Raw genomic sequence first — 19,860 nt, 5'->3', positions numbered from 1 at the left:
TTTCTTCAAACTCATTCCTATTTGAGCAAGACATCTTTGGCTAATGTGACCTAGAGGCCACATATTTATTTGATTAAGCAGTGCAGGAAGGACCCATTTTTGTAAACACCTAAACAAGCTGAGGGCAAAGTGTATCTGGTAGAAGATCATTCCAGGCAGAGGAAATACAGCAAGTGAGAAAGTCCTGAAATGAAAGTGTACCTGGTATGTTTGAGGAACATCCCTGGGTCCAATATGATTGGAGCAGAGAGAGAGTAGGCAGATACAGTGAGAAAGCTAAGGGGAAAGGCAGATCATGAAGGCCTTGTAAGTCAGGGTAAGAATTGATTTTGGTTTTTAAAAATGTCATGCTGGTTGCTATGGATTGCATGTAAATATCAGAAAGAGGGGTCAAAGGTAAACAAAAGTTTTGGCTGAGCAGATGGATGGATGAAATTATCATTACCTGAGATATAGAAAACCATGGAGAAGGAGGTCTGGGAGGGGTCAGGAAGGAAAGCCAGAAGTTCAGTTTTAAATCCAAGCTTGAGATATTTGTTAGAAATACATGTGGGATATTGATATGAGGATATCAGGTTCAGAGAAGAGACCAAGTAGAATATAAACATTTAAGAATCGTCATCTTTAGACAGTACATACAACCAAGGATCCTAAAAAATTATCTAAAGAATGCATACAGATACAAAAGAGAAGAGTCAAGGAGGTGAAAAGAAAATCAGCATAAGCAATCCTGGAGTGTACTATGTGCTGGTTGACAAACGCATACAGTATTTTTAGGAAGAGGGAATGATGAACTGTTCCCACTGTTGGTTAAGTTTAAATAAGAGGAGATTTGACCATTGATTTTAGCAGCACAGAAATAAATCATTGATTACTTCAACAAATATAGAACAATTTTTCAAAGAAGACAGAATTAGATGGCAGCTAGAGAGGAAAATAGAACTAATAACATTTCCAAAAAAAAACTTAAATGGAAGAAACAATAGCATGCATTGAAATGAAAAAGGAACTGTTGAGAAAGCTGGAAGGCTGTTTTTAGAAAGTTTTGAGGGATGGGATCTTACATAAAAAGAGTTGGTTTTTGTATGAGTAGGAAGAGTTCATTCATAATAAAGAATATAAGGTATACTATAGGATGCACAGCATATTTGGAGAAATGAACTTTTGGGAAGTTTTCTTTTGATCGCTTCCATTTTCTGAGGAAGTTAGGAAGCAAATTTATTGCTGCAAACGATGATGCAGGAGATGCTTGAGGTCGTTAGAAAGAGGAGGCATTATTATATTCATTGAGAAGAATGGGAAAATGATTAAACTAGGGGAGTATAATATATCACCAGGCTATAGTATGGCTGCACTAGAGGTTAGAGACTATGAATACCTCAAGAGCAAGGATCTGCCTTATTTACTTATTTGCATCTGGTACCAGCCGAGTGCTTAGCTCCTGATTTAGCTTTGCTACTCACTAGCTGAATAGGTATTTTAAACTCTGGTAGCTCATTTACTTCATCTGTAAAATGAAAATAATAGTATATACCTCAAATAATGGTTGTAAATGTTAAATAGATTAATACAGTAAAATTCAAGGAATAGTGTCTGGGACAGAGTAGGTATCAATAAATGTTAGTCCCTGAAGACACTAGATAAATCCTAATGAAAAAATGAAAGTATAAGTCCTCAAGTTTGGGAGCCTTGAAATATTTGGTCTTTGGATCTTATATTATTCCAACATATCCAGAGAAAATGACACTCAGCATAACAAAATAAGAGACGTTTGGAATAAAACCACACTTGGTGAGTATATTAACATGAAATAAATGTTTCCAGTGAAGCCCGTCTTAAATTTAGAATCTTTTGTCACAAAGAGTGATAAAAAAATTATATTTAAAATTCTTATTTCAAATAATTCTATTTCAACTTACAAGTTTTCTAAGAGGTCATGAAAAATATGCTTAACATGAAGCACAATTTGACTGAAAATTAATATAAGAGTATTTTTTAAGATGGCATACATAGAGCAACAAATTCCTATAACCTTTTTCTGGAAAAATAACGTGGCAATACTTATTATTTAGATACCTTAGGACTTAAAAAAAATGTGCACAACATATTTTAAAGTGAAAATCAATTCAAGACCCTTTAAAAAAAATTATGTGACCACGGAGAAATATAGAGAAGGATGAACCAAAACTATTAACACTGGTTAGCAATGAGAACTCTGTATTTTTCTCTGCTCTGTGATTAATTTTAATGTGACAGTGCCATTTTGTAATGAAACAATAATAATATATAAAGGCAAATGCCATATAGCATTAAAATACTTAAGTTACAAACATTAAGAAGTACTCATAGCTCTGTCTTTGTAATTTTATTTCTAAAAATCTCAAGCAACGAAATAATGTGAGCAAAGATTTTTTAAAATATATATTATCACAGGGTTATTAGCATATTAATAAAATGAGAAACAATGGAAGTGTACAACCATTGTTAAAATAAGGTGCGCCCATTCTATAGAATAGTAGGCAATCAGAAACATGACAACCTCAGAGTGATTGTCTCTGGGTAGTTAGTATATAGGATACTTTATATTTTTCTGAATTTTCCAAATTTTCAATATGAATAATTTTGTAAATGAAATGTTATTTTCTCAACTTCAAAATATTGCTGGGAACCTAAACAATAATCAAATAGAAAAAATGTTTTACAGTTTACAATTAATCAAATTATTACTTGTTAAAAATGTATCAAGTTTTGGGGAGTATGTATGTTTACATTGCAAAACTACCTAATTTCAAATAGTTGCATGTTTACATTATTGCTAGTGCCTACGCATTTCTAGGCGTCAGGTTCCTTTCTATATGATTTTCCTATTTAACTTGTATCATCTTCAGAACAACTCTGTAAGTGCATATACTTATGCACATGCATACATACATTGTTCTTTTTTGACTCCAGAAAATAAGAACTAACTTTCTAATTAAATATCACATTTACATCAAACAAAATTTCACAGGTATCAGTAAATATTTAAAATTCAAAACAACATAAAACACTTGGTATTTGGGGGGCTTTGGGCACAATAATGCCACTTTTTGGTGCTCAATTATAAAGTTTTTGCTTTTTTATTTAAAATAGTAAAAAATAAAATTGGCATACTGATCCAGGATGCCTTGTGCTGCCAAAGCTTGGCTGGGTTCCAGGGGCCTTCCGTTGACTGCAAACTCCATGATGCACCCAACAAAGTCCTGGCTCTCCACTTGTCCTCTCCTCTGGAGGACTGGTTCTAACGATCTAATTCCTCCAACCGTGACTCGATTTGGCTGAACATCAAGAGTCCTACATAAGAAAGGAAAGATAACAATGTTAGGTGAAAAAGAGTGGATATAACTTTCTTCTGGCATGTGTTTTAACATGGTAAATCTGAATGGAAAACATTACCTACTGTTGCTTATTCTCTAATCAGATACCATAGGACCCATAGAAGCAGTGACAACTCTAATATCAGATTGCATTTCTCCTTTACTACTACAGAAATGATAAGAAATGCCAGGAATTTGATTAATGCAGCAGATAGTATGTAGTATCTGTGCTTTTCTGTCTGTCACAATTCCTATTAAAGTCACTTACATGCTAATGAAAAATATCTCTTGGTAATTGTCACATATAACTTTTAGAGCAGCAGGGTACTTACCCTAAACCGTGCAGAACCCAGGTCCCATGCAACAATTTCAGGAAGCTTCTTAAAGAGTATAGGTATGTTTATCTTTCCATTCTTTAGCTTTACCCTCATCTCTACCCACTTTATTTCACACCTGTTTTATACATTTTATATACTAATTATTAACTTTTTATCTTTTACAGTATGAAAATCTTTCTGGAGAGGGTAAAATATCTAACTTTCATGTGATATTTCCCATAATAAAATTATTTTTAAATGTTTAATTTCCTTTTTAATGTCAAGAAATAATAAGGATCAAACATAATTTTACTTACCAGTCATCTGAAACTGCTACATTACTGACAGTGCAATATCCCGGTTCTTGGTTCTCTGAACAGGAGTCCACAGTTAAGGAAGCTGCCTAAAAGCAAGAAAAGGCAATATTCCCCTTGGGTTCTACTGTCCCTATTGTCCTTTCAGCTAACACTGCCCAGGGTTTGTTTCTCTGTGAATGTGACTTTGAAATTGTGATAATATTTTGATTTAGTATATTAAGATAAAACAGAGTTACAATGCAATGTTAATTTGTGGGCTTATATTTCTCTTATATATCTAAAACTAATATTGCGAAATCATTACATCTAGGGGATGCGAGAGTACTTTGAAAAAATCTTCTCGAGCACCCGTGTTTTATAGATGAGAAATTAAAAATGCCATTAACGTCTCTTAGAATATCATAGAGGACATCTGGGAAAGATTCTGGGGTTTACAATCTTAAGAAATGTGTGTTATACTATCCAGCTCACTTAATAAATGGAGAGAAATTAGACTTCCTATTTTTAAAAGTCTTATTCTAATAATATTTAGTCACATTTACAAAAAGGCTTTGAAAATACAGTGTAAATACTTTTACAGCAAACTATGAAGACTGTCGTATTTGCATTAAAGAAAAAGGTTGAGGTAAAGTAAAATAAATCAATTAGATGCTCTTTTCATTTATAAGAATCATTTATAAATAGCATATTACAGTATATGTATGTCTAATCAGAATGTGTTATTATATATTGCTATATATAGAAACCCCAATATTATTTAAATCATAAGTCCAACAATATGATAGAAGTTGAAACTCTCTGTAATGGGCAATGGCCACTGGGGATGGCTATGGTCCAGTTTAAGACCAAGGTTGTTGCATATGTATGTTATTCTGTGTTGTGCAAGGCTATTACGATGTCCTTTTTTGTTCTTCAAATTACAGTAAAACTTTGTAGTTGGCAAAACTTTATGTACTTTAGTTAGTGAAATTATGAGGATAATATTCAGGATTTGGCCAGTGGTACTTCAGAACATGGCCAGTAAGTCACAGAAAGAGGCCTGACCCCCAATCCAGAATCACAGGAGGACTAAGTATTTCTTTCAGTGAAGACAATAAAGGGTTCTATCTAAATTTATTTGAAAATTACAGAACAGGATTAGCCCAACTTTGTCTATTTGTATAACAAAAATATAAATATTATGTCAGTATTCATTTATAAGAATGGTGATCATTTGAGGTTAATTTTAATAAAAGCAAAGCACAGGGAGGTTAAGCAAGTTGACTAATGTTACACTTGATTTACATGCAAAGGTATCAAGTTTTCTGTCTTCCAGAATCAAGTTATTATGTATGAAAATAATTCATTTTCTTAATAGCCAGTTTTTATCATATTACATATGATTTTTAGGGATTATCTAGAAGAATTTATATTTAGATGGGAGATTGGAGTAAGTATATATCTTGAATGAAGTCACATGTCAAAATATAATGAATAGGCTCAATTTATAGTTATTGTGCATCAAACCTAAAATATTTTTAACTATTTCTATCTGTTAAATATAACTGATTATAAGCTCCATACAATAAACTCTCATGAGCCATGAAACTTAAATCTTGACACCTTCTCAAGGAAATTATAATAAATACTAACATTTTAAGGAAACATTTGCAGTTCCAATTCTATATCAAGACTTTATGCCCTGTTTAGTTAACTCTTTCAATAGTTAATTTTTTCCAGTCATATATAAAATTGAGTGACATTTAATTTCAAAACAGTATAGATTTTCATGATACAGTTTGCTTTGATTTAAGCATGACTCCCTTTATTTCCAAGACAAAAGGAAAACTCATCTCTCTCCATGTATACCATGCAAATGTCCTTTCTTTCTAAAGATCCCTAAAGCTATCATGAACTAGAGAATATCACATGGGTATTTACCTATGCCTCAACTGGAAAAGAAAACAACTTAGATAATGGTATATTTTAATCAATTTTAATATTTGGGATTTTTTCTTATTATCTAAAAGCTTGATGATACAATTCAAAGAAAATACCGGAGGGGAACTTTTATTTGAATAGTAGCTTGTGCAATTTAATATTCAGAGATATATGTGCCCTCTTTTACTGCTGAATTTTTCTACCAGTACTGCTGTAAACTGAGATGTTTCTATCCTGTCTATGCAATGATTCAAAACTGAGAAGTTAATGATTTTGCCAGTTTCCAAAAAAAATCCTTGTGACCTGTAGAAAGTGACAGATTCAAAATCTAGTAGGAGGCCTATTTTGGATATTTTTTGAAATAGGAGACATTTTTTTTCTCTGACTGAAGTACTAATGACAAGGGTGTTCTTTTTCACATTTGATATCATTTAACACTTGATGACTCTGGCCACATATTACAATTAACGGAAAGCATTTTCTCTCTTTTGGCATACTTAAAATTACCTCTCGATTCACTTTCCTTCTTCCTCCCAAGCCCTAGTTCGAAAGAATCAAATGTTAAATAAAATAAGTAAGAAGTGTAAAGGGATCTTGGAGGTCAACAGGTAAAACTGTCTGTTCTACTTATGAGTTCACTGACAATATCTTAGCAACATATCTTACACATCTTGGGGAACTGGGGAAAGGTGCCCATTAGGGTCACCTGCCATTATTAGGAAGTCATTAGGGATGACTAAGCCCCAATCTACATACCAAAACCAGACTCTTCACTTTTGTTCTAATTCTGTCAGGTTCTATATGCCCAGGTACATCAATAATCAGGAATGTGGCCATTTTCTAAATCCGTATTCTCCTAGAGGCCTTTCTCTGAGCACACTAGTTTGGAATCACACTGGATTAAAAAATTTTAAGCAGAAATGAGTATAGCAGTCTATTGCTAAATCTGATGGAACATTTTTTTGTTAGACCTCTTATTAGGATTCACTAAAGTTAGTGTGGCTTTCTAGGCATATTCATAATTTAAACTATTGAGACTAAGTAAAACATTATATATATTTTTTTACTTTGAAAGGCTGTATGGATCAATGTAATTGGAAACTCAGGATGACTAACATTTATTAAGCACCTACTTAATATCAAATATGTGAAATTTTAAATATGATTTAAATAATCTATTGTAATAATTGTAATAATACTGTACTGTGAAAAATGTATCTGTATTTATAGAAAAAAAATTTATTTTTTGCCCAATCCCTTTCCAATAAACAAAGCTATCTTGAACTATTATAAAGTCAGAGCTCCAATAAGTACTTTTCAATGTTTTTTTTTCTTTATAGATTATTTTTAGAATCTGAATGCTCAAAATTTCAATTATTGTTACTAAATTTCATTCTTGTTTTGGTCTCATTTTCAGAATGTTTGGGTAATTTTATTAAATAAACACCTTCTAAATTAAATATATTTTAAAAAGTAGTAGTTACAGAATATTAACACCAAATTTATAAGGAAATGGGAGACAATGTATAATTAAAATGATTCATAAATTTGCACTAATACTTTTGTTGTTTCCTCACCTATATCCAAATAGCACACAGCTAATAATCTGGTAGGACCGTGAATGCAATTTCTTCCATGGTTGAAATATCTGGACAGGTAACCTTGATCATGCTCACGGAATCATTTAGTCATCTTTAGAGCTAATCACTATTCTTTTTTTTCATAATTGGAAATAGTTCTGTATTTAAAAAGTTGTTTAGATTTTTTAAAATAAATTGATAGAGAATTTTGTCCTTTCATAAGGACTATTTTTACCCATATTTGTCAGAAAAAAATTAATATTTTAAGATAGCTTCTAGCTTACATCTCTATGAAATTGGTAATTATAGAAGGTACAAAAGTTTTGTTTTTAAAGTTAATTATGAGCCCAGAAAAAAAGCTACCAAAAACATGGTAAAAACTATTTCAATGTTGTTTCCATACAGTTGTTTATATATATAGTCCAGCAATATAAAGTATTCCCAAAATTTGGTGGCAGAAATATTTCTCTCATCAAATATATGATTGATTTGATCAGTATCAGAATTCTATAATTACCACATTTTTCATATTTTTTCTAGATTGCCTTAAAGCTCAGTGATAAAACTATAGTCATTTAGAGAATATGTTTCCTTATTTTAAAAATTACTTCAGAGTATTTATTTTATTCTTTGGCTAACTTTTCTTTTAATACATGATTTAATATCTTAACCAATTCTATTCCTTTTGTAAGGTAAAATATACATTTTAAACAGCAGTTATGATTTTAAAAGCTTGATGTTAAAATCCAAAAATATCTTAAAGTGTTTTTTTGCTAGCATTAGTTTTTCAAAAATCCTTGATTTTTGTTGAAAATAAGGGGAACCATGGCGAGATACTTGGGGATATAAATAGATGAATACATAAATAAGTCCCTACATTCTACTACTCCTCAAAGCTTTCAACTATCAACAGGGAAAAGCTAATGGTACACATCCCCTCATAAAGAAAAATACTTATTTAATGAACCCAAGTACTAAATAAATACCATTCTTGTTATAACATGGGAGGCACTTAATTAAATGGAATATAATATGGAAATCTTGGACATTATTGAGTTACAACTCTGAGAATGCCTTAGGTAGTCAAAAAACAAAGCTTTATCCTAATACAACCATGTCATAAACCTCACAGATGACAGTATACTGAAGTGCTGGAGTACTGAGAATTGTTAACTACTATACTGAAGTATGTGTTGAGTGCCATCTTTAATCAATAATTTATTTATGGAGAAGTTTTCCCATTTGCTTTTAAATTGTCTCATCAGAGCAGAGATACTTTGGGAAAAAAAGTAGCAATTTTATGTGGAATTCTGACATGGCCTTATACATATATAGGAAATGTATAAAGTGGAGTGTTTATGCACTAGGATATTTTCTTTATTTTGCTCCCTTTTGTTGTTTTTGAGATGTTCTCACTGTTTTTTTGAGACAAGCACACTTGTCATGAGCAAGAGAAAGACATTATCTGTTTGAGCCTGTAGTTCATAACAAAATTGGTCAAATAATGAGTACACATAATTTATTCAATTTGCACCCCATTTCATGCTTTAACTTGAAGAACTGATTGACTGTATATATAACAATCAAAACAAATTTTAATGTAGAATGAAATGTCTTACCATTCCTGCTCTCCGTGCAATCACAGTGTGAAAGTGCCCATCTGACACCTTCTTCATGGTGGTGAGTTTGTATGTACCACTGCCTAAATTATATGAGAATCTTAGTCTTTCTTCAGCAATTTCAAGGGCCAAAAACTCAGCTCTGTCGCCTGTCTGGTTGTCATAGTTGTAAAGCAGTAAGGCATGACCTTTAATAGTTGCAAATTTAACATAAATATAGTTGTTATTGGGGTCCAAACTGGGAAATTCCATGAATGACAACTCCTCAAATCCGTAACTATTCAACTCGCAGTGTTTTCCAAAGACACCTGTAGATGGGAAAATTGATAAATTAACACATCAAATTCCAGTAAAATTTTCTTAAATGATTTTGATTAAAATATTTTTAAGTCATGATGAGTCATGTTTTTAACAACTTTTCTTCATTACTCTCCAAAGAATAAGGTCTAAATTAAATTGAAATAGAATGAATTAATGATCTCTAAAGCATGGAAGAGATGATAAACTGATGCAATTGTTTTTCTTTGTCCAATTAGGAAGCATATCAAAGAATGTCCCACTTCTAAAATTAGAATCAGTGGAATGGAATATGCCTGAAAAGATTTATTTCCTGGAAAACTTTTAAAATTAGTCTGTCAATTTCTTAAAAGTTGTAATATGCTATAATTTTCAGCTAAGGAATATCATTCATAATACACAATTCTTAAAAAACAATTTTCATTCAATTGACGGTGGCACCTTTTGATGTCAGTCTCTGTACTCAAGATATTTTCAAAGGTCACAAGATTAGGGGAGGAAGTCACTGCTGTTTGGGAAGGGAAATACTGTTTTAAGTTTTTATCTCTTTCTTGTTTTATACCCTCTTTGTGCATAGATTTATAGAAGGCTACTTGAAATAGCTATGTTTCTGAAATCCAAAATTACCATTTGTTTGTGCTGGTTCTTTTTCAAACTTGAAAAATGAGTTTTATTGATGCTACAACACTATGCCAAAATTCTTTTCCCACAAATATTAGCAGACAGCAGCAATGGATTGGAAAATTAACCCATGCCAATATATCATGATTCTTGTTAACTTGCAAAGGTTTCGTTCCTTAATTTTGGCTCTACATATCTTGTAAATGCATTAAATTTAGAGTCAAGGAATTATTCAGCTGGAAGGAACCAAAACCATCATTTTACCGAATATTTAAAACTTGCCTGAGATCACAGAACCATGGGAGACACAGCCAAAATTTGAGGCCAGAGCTACAGATCTAGTTGTTTTGACTGCACCACATTTTATATCCAAAAATGTTCTTTAAATGAAAATGGCCTAGAAGCTACTATAAAGCTCTGTGGCATTTGTCTTTTCCTTTTCTGTCAAGACTGAGATAATATTCATCATAAATGAGTAGATGATATATATAATTTATTTTTAATTAATAACTGAAGTTAAAGAAAAGGTAATGGAATTACAGTGATTATACATATTATATATCATGTATTGCATACATAATGCATCAACACTACATATTATTTATAATGTCATAAATATATTATGTTTTTCACATAGGATTTATATTTTATATTATATATATAATTTATATTTATAAACCAGATTTTTAAAAATTATTTATATTAAATGTTTATTTTACATATACCTTATTCATATACAGAAAGATAAAAGTTAAAGGAAAAGTAAAGATAATGATTACAAATGAGACACATTATTAAAGAAAAACTTGTACTATGTGTTCCCTCAGGTCTCTTCTGACTAAATTTTAATAAATATATGAAAATATACTTAAAATTGAATATAAAAATGTAGAAGAAAGCATATTGATACTGGAAACATGTTCTACATTTTTATTCAAGTTGATACTCTTATTTCAAATATGAAAATACTTCTTTATGGAATTTTTTTTTCTTAAGGAGTTTTGTTGTGGTTTCTAGAGCAAGGTACATTTTTATCTTTGAAATATAATACAATTAAATGAGGATTTTTAAACTGTCATTCAAATAGAAAGCCATGAAAGAAATTTATTTAAAGGTTTAAAAAGTTAAAATTACTCTTATAAGGGGTAGTATGTGTGTATGTATACACATATAGTTATACATATATGTGTGTATATACATATGTGCATATATATGTTTATATATAAGATTATGGTTACACAGACTCTTTGTTTTTTTTTACATTTTTTTCATTTCTTTTGTTATTCATTTTATTATCATTAATCTACAATTACATGAAGAACATTGTGGTTGCTGGACTCCTCCCTTCACCAAGTCCCCCCTCAACAAACCCTATTACAGTCACTGTCCATCAGTGTAGTAAGATGCTGTAGACTCACTACTTGTCTTCTCTGTGTTGCACATCCCTCCCTATGCCCACCCCACATTATACATGCTAACAGTAAAGCCCCCTTGCTTTTCCCCAACCTTATTCCTCCCTTCCCACCTCTCCTTCCCAGTCCCTTTCCCTTTGGTAACTGTTAATCCATTCTTGGATTCTGTGATTCTGTTGCTGTTCTGTTCCTTCAGTTTTTCTTTGTTCTTATATTCCACATATGAGTGAAATCATTTGGTACTTGTCTTTCTCCACCTGGGATATTTCACTGAGCATAATACCCTCTAGCTCCATCCATGTTGTTGCAAATGGTAGGATTTGTTTTTTTCTTATGGCTGAGTAATATTCCATTGTGTATATGTACCACATCTTCTTTACCCATTCATCTACTGATGGACATTTAGGTTGCTTCCATTTCTTGGCTATTGTAAATAGTGCTGTGATAAACATAGGGGTGCATCTCTCTTTTTCAAACTGGAGTGCTGCATTCTTAGGGTAAATTCCTCGAAGTGGAATTTCGGGGTCAAATGGTATTTCTATTTTGAGCTTTTGACGAACCTCCATACTGCTTTCCACAATGGTTGAACTAATTTGCATTCCCACCAGCAGTGTAGAAGGGTTTCCCTTTCTCCACAACCTCACCAACATTTGCTGTTGTTTGTTTTTTGGATGGTGGTGATCCTTACTGGTGTGAGGTGATATCTCATTGTGGTTTTAATTTGTATTTCACTGATGACAAGCGATGTGGAGCATCTTTTCATGTGTCTATTGGCCATCTGAATTTCTTCTTCAGAGAACTGTCTGTTCAACTCCTCTGACCTTTTTTTTTATTGGAATATTTTCTTTTTGTTTGTTGAGGTGCATGAGCTCTTTATATATCTTGGATGTCAACCCTTTATCGGATCTGTCATTTATGAATATATTCTCCCATCCTATAGGGTACCTTTTTGTTCTACTGATGGTGTCCTTTGCTGTACAGAAGCTTTTCAGCTTGATATAGTCCCACTTATTCATTTTTGTTTCCCTTGCCTGGGGAGATATGTTCATGAGAAGTCGCTTATGTTTATGTCCAAGAGATTTTTGCCTATGTTTTTTTTTCTAAACGTTTTATGGTTTCATGACTTACATTCAGGTCTTTGATCCATTTCTAATTTACTTTTGTGTATGGGGTTTGATAGTGATCCAGTTTCATTCTCTTACATGTAGCTGTCCAGTTTTGCCAGCACCATCTGTTGAAGAGACTGTCATTTCCCCATTGTATGTCCATGGATCCTTTATCATATATTAATTGACCATAAATGTTTGGGTTAATATCTGGGGTCCCTATTCTGTTCCACTGGTCTATGGCTCTGTTCTTGTGCCAGTACCAAATTGTCTTGATTACTGTGGCTTTGTAGTAGAGCTTGAAGTTGGGGAGCGAGATCCCCCCAACTTTATTCTTCCTTCTCAGGAATGCTTTGGATATTCAGGGTCTTTGGTGTTTCCATATGAATTTTTGAACTATTTGTTCTAGTTCATTGAACAAAGTTGTTGGTAATTTGATAGAGATTGCATCAAATCTACATATTGCTTTGGGCAGGATGGCCATTTTGACGATATTAATTCTTCCTAGCCAAGAGTATGGGATGAGTTTCCATTTGTTAGTGTTCTCTTTAATTTCTCTTAAGAGTGTCTTATAGTTTTCCAGGTATAGGTCTTTCACTTCCTTGGTAAGGTTAATTCCTAAGTTTTTCATTCTTTTTGATGGAATTGTTTTCCTGATTTCTCTTTCTATTAGTTCATTGTTAGTGTATAGGAAAGCCACAGATTTCTGTATGTTAATTTTGTATCCTGCAACTTTGCTGTATTCTGATATCAGTTCTAGTAGTTTTGGAGTGGAGTCTTTAGGGTTTTTTATGTACAATATCATGCCATCTGCAAACAGTGACAGTTTGAATTCTTATTTACCAATTTGGATTCCTTGTATTTCTTTGTGTTGCCTAATTGCCATGGCTAGGACCTCCAGTACTATGTTGAATATCAGTGGGGAGAATGGGCATCCCTGTCTTGTTCCCGATCTCACAGGAAAAGCTTTTGGCTTTTCACAGTTCAGTATGATGTTGGCTGTGGGTTTATCATATACGGCCTTTATTATGTTGAGGTACCTGCCCTCTATACCCATTTTGTTGAGAGTTTTTATCATGAATGGATGCTGAATTTTGTCGAATGTTTTTTCAGAAACCATGGAGATTATCATGTGGTTTTTGTCCTTCTTTTTGTTTATGTGGTGGATGATGTTGATGGATTTTCGAATGTTGTACCATCCTTGCATCCCTGGAATGAATCCCACTTGGTCATGGTGTATGATCCTTTTGATGTATTTTTGAATTCGGTTTGCTATTATTTTGTTGAGTATTTTTGCATGTGCATTTATCAGGGATATTGGTCTGTAATTTTCTTTTTTGGTGGGGTCTTTGCCTGGTTTTGGTATTAGGGTGATGTTGGCTTCATAGAATGAGTTTGGGAGAATCCCCTCCTCTTCTAATTTTTGGAAAACTTTAAGGAGAATGGGAATTATATCTTCTCTGTATGTGTGATAAAATTCCAAGGTAAATCCACCTGGCCCAGGGACTTTGTTCTTGGGTAGTTTTTTGATTACCGCTCCAATTTCGTTGCTGGTAATTGGTCTGTTTAAATTTTCTGTTTCTTCCTTGGTCAGTCTTGGACGGTTGTATTTTTCTAGGAAGTTGTCCATTTCTTCTAGGTTTTTTAGCTTCTTAGCATATAGGTTTTCATAGTAGTCTCTAATAATTCTTTGTATTTCTGTTGGGTCCGTTGTGATGTTTCCTTTCTCATTTCTGATTCTTTTGATGTGTGTTGATTCTCTTTTTCTCTGAATAAGTCTGGCTAGAGGCTTATCTATTTTGTTTATTTTCTGAAAGAACCAGCTCTTCGTTCCACTGATTTTTTTCTATTGTTTTATTCTTCTCAATTTTGTTTATTTCTTCTTTGATCTTTATTATGTCCCACCTTCTGCTGACTTTAGGCTTCATTTGTTCTTCTTTTTCCAATTTTGATAATTGTGACATTAGACTATTCATTTGGGCTTGTTCTTCCTTCTTTAAATATGCCTGGATTGCTATATACTTTCCTCTTGAGACTGCTTTCACTGCGTCCCACAGAAGTTGGGGCTTTGTGTTGTTGTTGTCATTTATTTCCATATATTGCTGGATCTCCCTTTTAATTTGGTCGTTGATCCATTCACTATTTAGGAGCATGTTGTTAAGCCTCCGTGTGTTTGTGAGCCTTTTTGCTTTCTTTGTACAATTTATTTCTAGTTTTATACCTTTTTGGTCTGAGAAGTTGGTTGGTAGAATTTCAATCTTTTTGAATTTACTGAGGCTCTTTCTGTGGCTTAGTATGTGGTCTATTCTGGAGAATGTTCCATGTGCACTTGAGAAGAATGTGCATCCTGTTGTTTTTGGGTGTAGAGTTCTGTAGATGTCTATTAGGTCCATCTGTTCTATGGTGTTGTTCAGTGCCTCTGTGTCCTTCCTTATTTTCTGTCTGGTGGATCTGTCCTTTGGAGTGAATGGTGTATTGAAGTCTCCTAAAATGAATGCACTGCATTCTATTTCCTCCTTTAGTTCTGTTAGTATTTGTTTCAGATATGCTGGTGCTCCTGTTTTGGGTGCATATATATTTATAATGGTTATATTCTCTTGTTGGACTGAGGCCCTTATCATTATGTAATGTCCTTCTTTATCTCTTGTTACTTTCTTTGTTTTGGAGTGTATTTTGTCTGATATTAGTACTGCAACACCTGCTTTTTTCTCTCTATTGTTTGTGTGAAATATCTTTTTCCATCCCTTGACTTTTAGTCTGTGCATGTCTTTGGGTTTGAGGTGAGTCTCTTGTAAGCAGTATACACATGGGTCTTGTTATTTTATCCATTCAATGACTCTATGTTTTTTGATTAGTGCATTCAATCCATTTACATTTAGGGTGATTATCGACAAGTATGTACTTATTGCCATTTTCAGGCTTTAGATTAGTGGTTACCAAAGGTTCCAGGTTACTTTCCTTACTATCTAAGAGTCTATCTTAACTCACTTAGTATGCTGTTACAAATACAATCTAAAGGTTTTTTTCTATTTCTCCTCCTTTTTCTGCCTCCTTCATTCTTTATATATTAGGTATCAGATTCTGTACTTTTTGCCTATCCCTTGATTGACTTTGAGGATAGTCAATTTAATTTTGCATTTCCTTCATAATTAGCTGTTCTTCCTTTACTGTGGTTTTATTTCTTCTGGTGACAGCTATTCAACCTTAGGAACACTTTCATCTATAGCAGTCCCTCCAAAATAGACTGTAGAGATGGTTTGTGGGAGGTAAATTCTCTCAGCTTTTGCTTATCTGGAAATTGTTTCATCCCTCCTTCAAATTTAAATGATAATCTCGACGGATAAAGTAAACACGGTTCCAGGCCCTTCTGCTTCATGGCATTAAATGCATCATGCCACTCCCTTCTGGCCTGTAAGGTTTCTGCTGAGAAGTCTGATGTTAGCCTGATGGGCTTTCCTTTGTATGTGATCTTATTTCTGTCTCTGGATGCTTTTAGCGGTATGTCCTTATCCTTGATCTTTCCCATTTTAATTACTATGTGTCTTGGTGTTGTCTTCCTTGGGTCCCTTGTGTTGGGAGATCTATGGATCTCCATGGCCTGAGAGTCTATCTCCTTCCCCAGATTGGGGAATTTTTCAGCAACTACCTCCCCAAAGACACTTTCTATCCCTTTCTCTCTCTCTTCTTCTTCTGGTATCCCTATAATGCGAACATTGTTCCGCTTGGATTGGTCACACAGTTCTCTCAATATTCTTTCATTCTTAGAGATCCTTTTTTCTCTCTGTGTCTCAGCTTCTTTGAATTCCTCTTCTCTAGTTTCTATTTCATTTATTGTCTCCTCCACCGTATCCAACCTCCTTTTAATACCCTCCATTGTGCTCTTCAATGACTGGATCTCCGACCTATTTATAAATTCATTCCTGAGTTCTTGGATGTCTTTCCACACCTCCAGTATTATGTTAGTGATTTTTATTTTGAACTCCCTTTCAGGAAGAGTCACGAGGTCCATATCATTTAATTCTTCTCAGGAGTTGTATTAATAATTTTACTCTGGACAAGTTTCCTTTGGTGTTTCATGTTTGTATATGGCGCCCTCTAGTGTCCAGAAGCTTTAGTCTCTGGAGCTGCTCAGCCCCTGAAGCAATGTCAGGGATCGCAGGGGAGCAGTACTGGTGCCCCATTCGGTGAGGTCTGCTCTTTTCTCCAGGTGTGTGCAGTCTGGCACCGTCCTGTTTCCTGTTGCTGGCTCAGGATTAGTTGCGCCAGCTATATTTTCTAATTGTATCCAGTTTTAGGAGGAAGCCTCTGTCTCTCCTCTCATGCCGCCATCTTTAGTCCAATCCACAGATACATTTTAAGTAGAAACTGAAAAGGATGATGTCTGTATTTCACAAAGATCATTTTTATAGTAATGGAAGGTGAACTAGAAGAGGGACATCCCTGGAGGCAGAGACATAAGGCTGCTGAAGTACAGATGAAAAATTATGATTGTCCAAACTAAAGATGGAAGAAACAAAAATTTCTCCATTTTTTGCATATTCTGTGACAAGGTACAACATATTTTTGGTCTCCATTACCTGATAAAGTTTGATTATGTGTGGGTGGTGTAACATTTTCATTATTTGTACTTCTCAGTAGATTTTCTCAAAGTTCACTGCATCCAGTTGACATTTATCTATTATTTTTATTGCCACCTCCGTCTTGGTGATCCGGTGCCACCCCAGCTTCACCACGGTGAAATTGCCCTTGCCCAGCATGCCCTCGATGTCGTAGAACCCCACCCGGACCGGCCCGCGCTGCAAGTGCTTCGGGACATCCGCCATGTCCATGCTGGGCCCTCTGCTAGACACAGCGGGCTGGAGCACGTGCAGGCAGTGGGCGGTGGGTGGGCAAGCGGCTCTGGTGGCGGCCAGTCAGCTCCCACAGACTCTTTTTAAAGTCTTAAACACTGTATGTTTTTCTAAAGCAACCTAAAAAATCTCTAAAATTCTATAAGAAGTGTTTAAATCCAAACAACAAATCTTTCACTGATGAGAAGGTAAACAGTACAAATTTTTTCCAACTTCAAAATTATGTTTAAGATGTTGTTTTATAGGATGTATGTGTAACTACCTCCAGCTATTTGTTTGAGGCATTCCATCCACCCTTTTTATGTGTATGTTTGCCTACATTCAGTTTCAAAAGGCAAATGCTTTTTCTTTTTATTTCTATCTCTCTGGTCTCAAATCATGCATTGTTATTTTAAGGATTTTTGCTTTCTTTTCTTTTATAAATATTCTGTTGTCAACTGACAATGTCTAAGTTTAAACAATGTTTTTTGTCTTTGTCACTGGAAGGAATAGGAGGAGAAATTTGAACTGCCAGCTACATGTGATCTGTCCCTAATTTAATTAATTTTATTGTACTAGTTTCCTTAACCTGGGGGATCTCTGATAGGGTTAGGGGAAGGTCCATTTCAACCCAAAACACTTTCACCCAATAGGCAATGTATCAGCTACACTTCAGCAACAGTTTGTTCCTATTTCATATCAATTCCAGGAATACCTTGTTTCATTGTGCTTCACTTTATTGCATGTCAGAAATATTGTGTTTATTATAAATTGAAAGTGAATGGCAACCCTGTGTGGAGCAAGTCTACTGACAACCCTTTTCTAGGAGCACTGGTTTATATTGTAGTGTCACTGTATCACATTTCAGTAATTCTTACAATATTTCAAACTTTTCATTATTATTATACTTCACATGATGATCTATTGTAATTGTTTTGGGCACCATGAACTCTGGGAAGTCATATAAGAGGGTGAACTTAATAAATGTTGTGTGTTCTGACTGGTCCACTGAACAACCATTCCTACCTCTCTCCCTCTCACTGGCCTACCTCCAGTGACTCAATATTGAAATTAGTCTAATTAATAATGCTTACAATAGCCTCTAAGTGTTCAAAGGAAAGGAAGTCTCATGTCTTCCACTTTAAATCAAAAGCCAGAAATGAGTAAGCTTAGAGAGGAAGGCATGTTGAAAGCTGAGACAGGCCAAAAGCTGGGCCTCTTGCATCGAACAGCTAGTCAAATTGTGACTACAAAGGACAAGTTCTTGAAGGAAGTGAAAAGATACTCCAGTGAACACATGGATGATAAGAAGAAAACCAGCCTTCTTGCTGATGTGGGGAAAGTTTTAGTGGTTCTGGATAGATCAAACCAGCCACAATATTCCCTTTAGCCACAACCTAATTTGGAGTAAGGCCCTGCAATTCTATGAAGCCCGAGAGAGGTGAGGATGGCTGATTCTTTAATACTCTTCTTTGCAATTTAAATGCAAACGGATCTTCAAAAAAAAAAACTCTGTTCAGTCACTTAAAATCAGTTCTCCACTTTCCACTTCAATCCTCTTATCTTGTCCAAAAGCAAATTAAACCATGAAACCTGATTATAGTTATCTGTGCAAAGCAGCCATCTTTAGGATTATTCTCATCATTGAAAGAAAGAGCTTTTGAAGATCTTAAGTTGTGGATTTTTTTTCCTTGATCTACTTTTTTACTGCTTCATGGACATTAATGGTGAGCATCTCAAAGAAATTTTTAATAGGAGGGGTACAGTGAATGTCATCCTGGACTGAAAATAAAGTTGTGTTCTAGTCACTGTATCATCTAAGTTTTGTTTTGTTTTCATTGTTTGGCTTTAAACAAAGCTCTAATTTCTGGGCATCAGAATTATTGCTAAAATTCATGGTTCACAATTAGGTACTTTTATAATCTGTTTTTCTTTATCATTCTATTGATGTCATGTTTTATAGAAACAAAACTAGATAGAGTCATACAATTATTTGGAAATGCATTAACACTACAATTTACTGCTCAGATTATTTTTAAATTCTATTCTCTACTATACATTGAGATTCATTTTTCAGTATATATAGCACAATAATACATCCAAGGGAAAATTAGAAAAAAATATCCTTCTCTTTGCATATGGAGACAGACTGGGTCTTTAACTACTGCAAGACATCTGGAGATGAATACTATTTTGTGAGGTAAAACAGCCTTTAAATAAATGGAATAATCACAAATGTACGAAAGAAACCAAGTTAAAATGCAAGCTTCCTCTAAAGCTGTTTTCACAGTACTTGGCTGTCCCACTGCTGGGTAACATTTGGGTGAGACCTGGAAGGAATCTCTTAGTTCATACCACTTTAGTGAAAAAATATGTATGCGTAAAAAAAAATTCTAACAGCTTTCTTCCTCAAAAGGACACACTGATCTGAATTTTAATTAGTTATGTGGCACTATCTACAAAAAGCCTGTCATGAAAATTGCACG

At 34.0% G+C, this 19,860-nt stretch overlaps 1 protein-coding gene across 1 annotated transcript in view; it reads right to left on the bottom strand.

Moving 5' to 3' along the window:
• The window catches only part of FAT4 (FAT atypical cadherin 4), a 189,358-nt gene that overhangs the window by 12,040 nt on the left and 157,458 nt on the right, over nt 1-19,860 (bottom strand). Inside the window, exons 12-14 of the mRNA XM_036922957.2 lie at nt 9,110-9,417; nt 3,991-4,076; nt 3,154-3,333 (exon numbers count right to left, since the gene is read on the bottom strand). Coding sequence (XP_036778852.2) covers nt 3,154-3,333; nt 3,991-4,076; nt 9,110-9,417 — 574 coding nt within the window. The remainder of the gene's footprint in view (nt 1-3,153; nt 3,334-3,990; nt 4,077-9,109; nt 9,418-19,860) is intronic.

The sequence above is a fragment of the Manis pentadactyla genome, chromosome 5 (assembly GCF_030020395.1).
Source record: "Manis pentadactyla isolate mManPen7 chromosome 5, mManPen7.hap1, whole genome shotgun sequence".
NCBI lineage: Eukaryota > Metazoa > Chordata > Mammalia > Pholidota > Manidae > Manis > Manis pentadactyla.
Note: the sequence above shows the minus strand (reverse complement) of the source record. Positions and strands in the feature narration are given on the sequence as shown.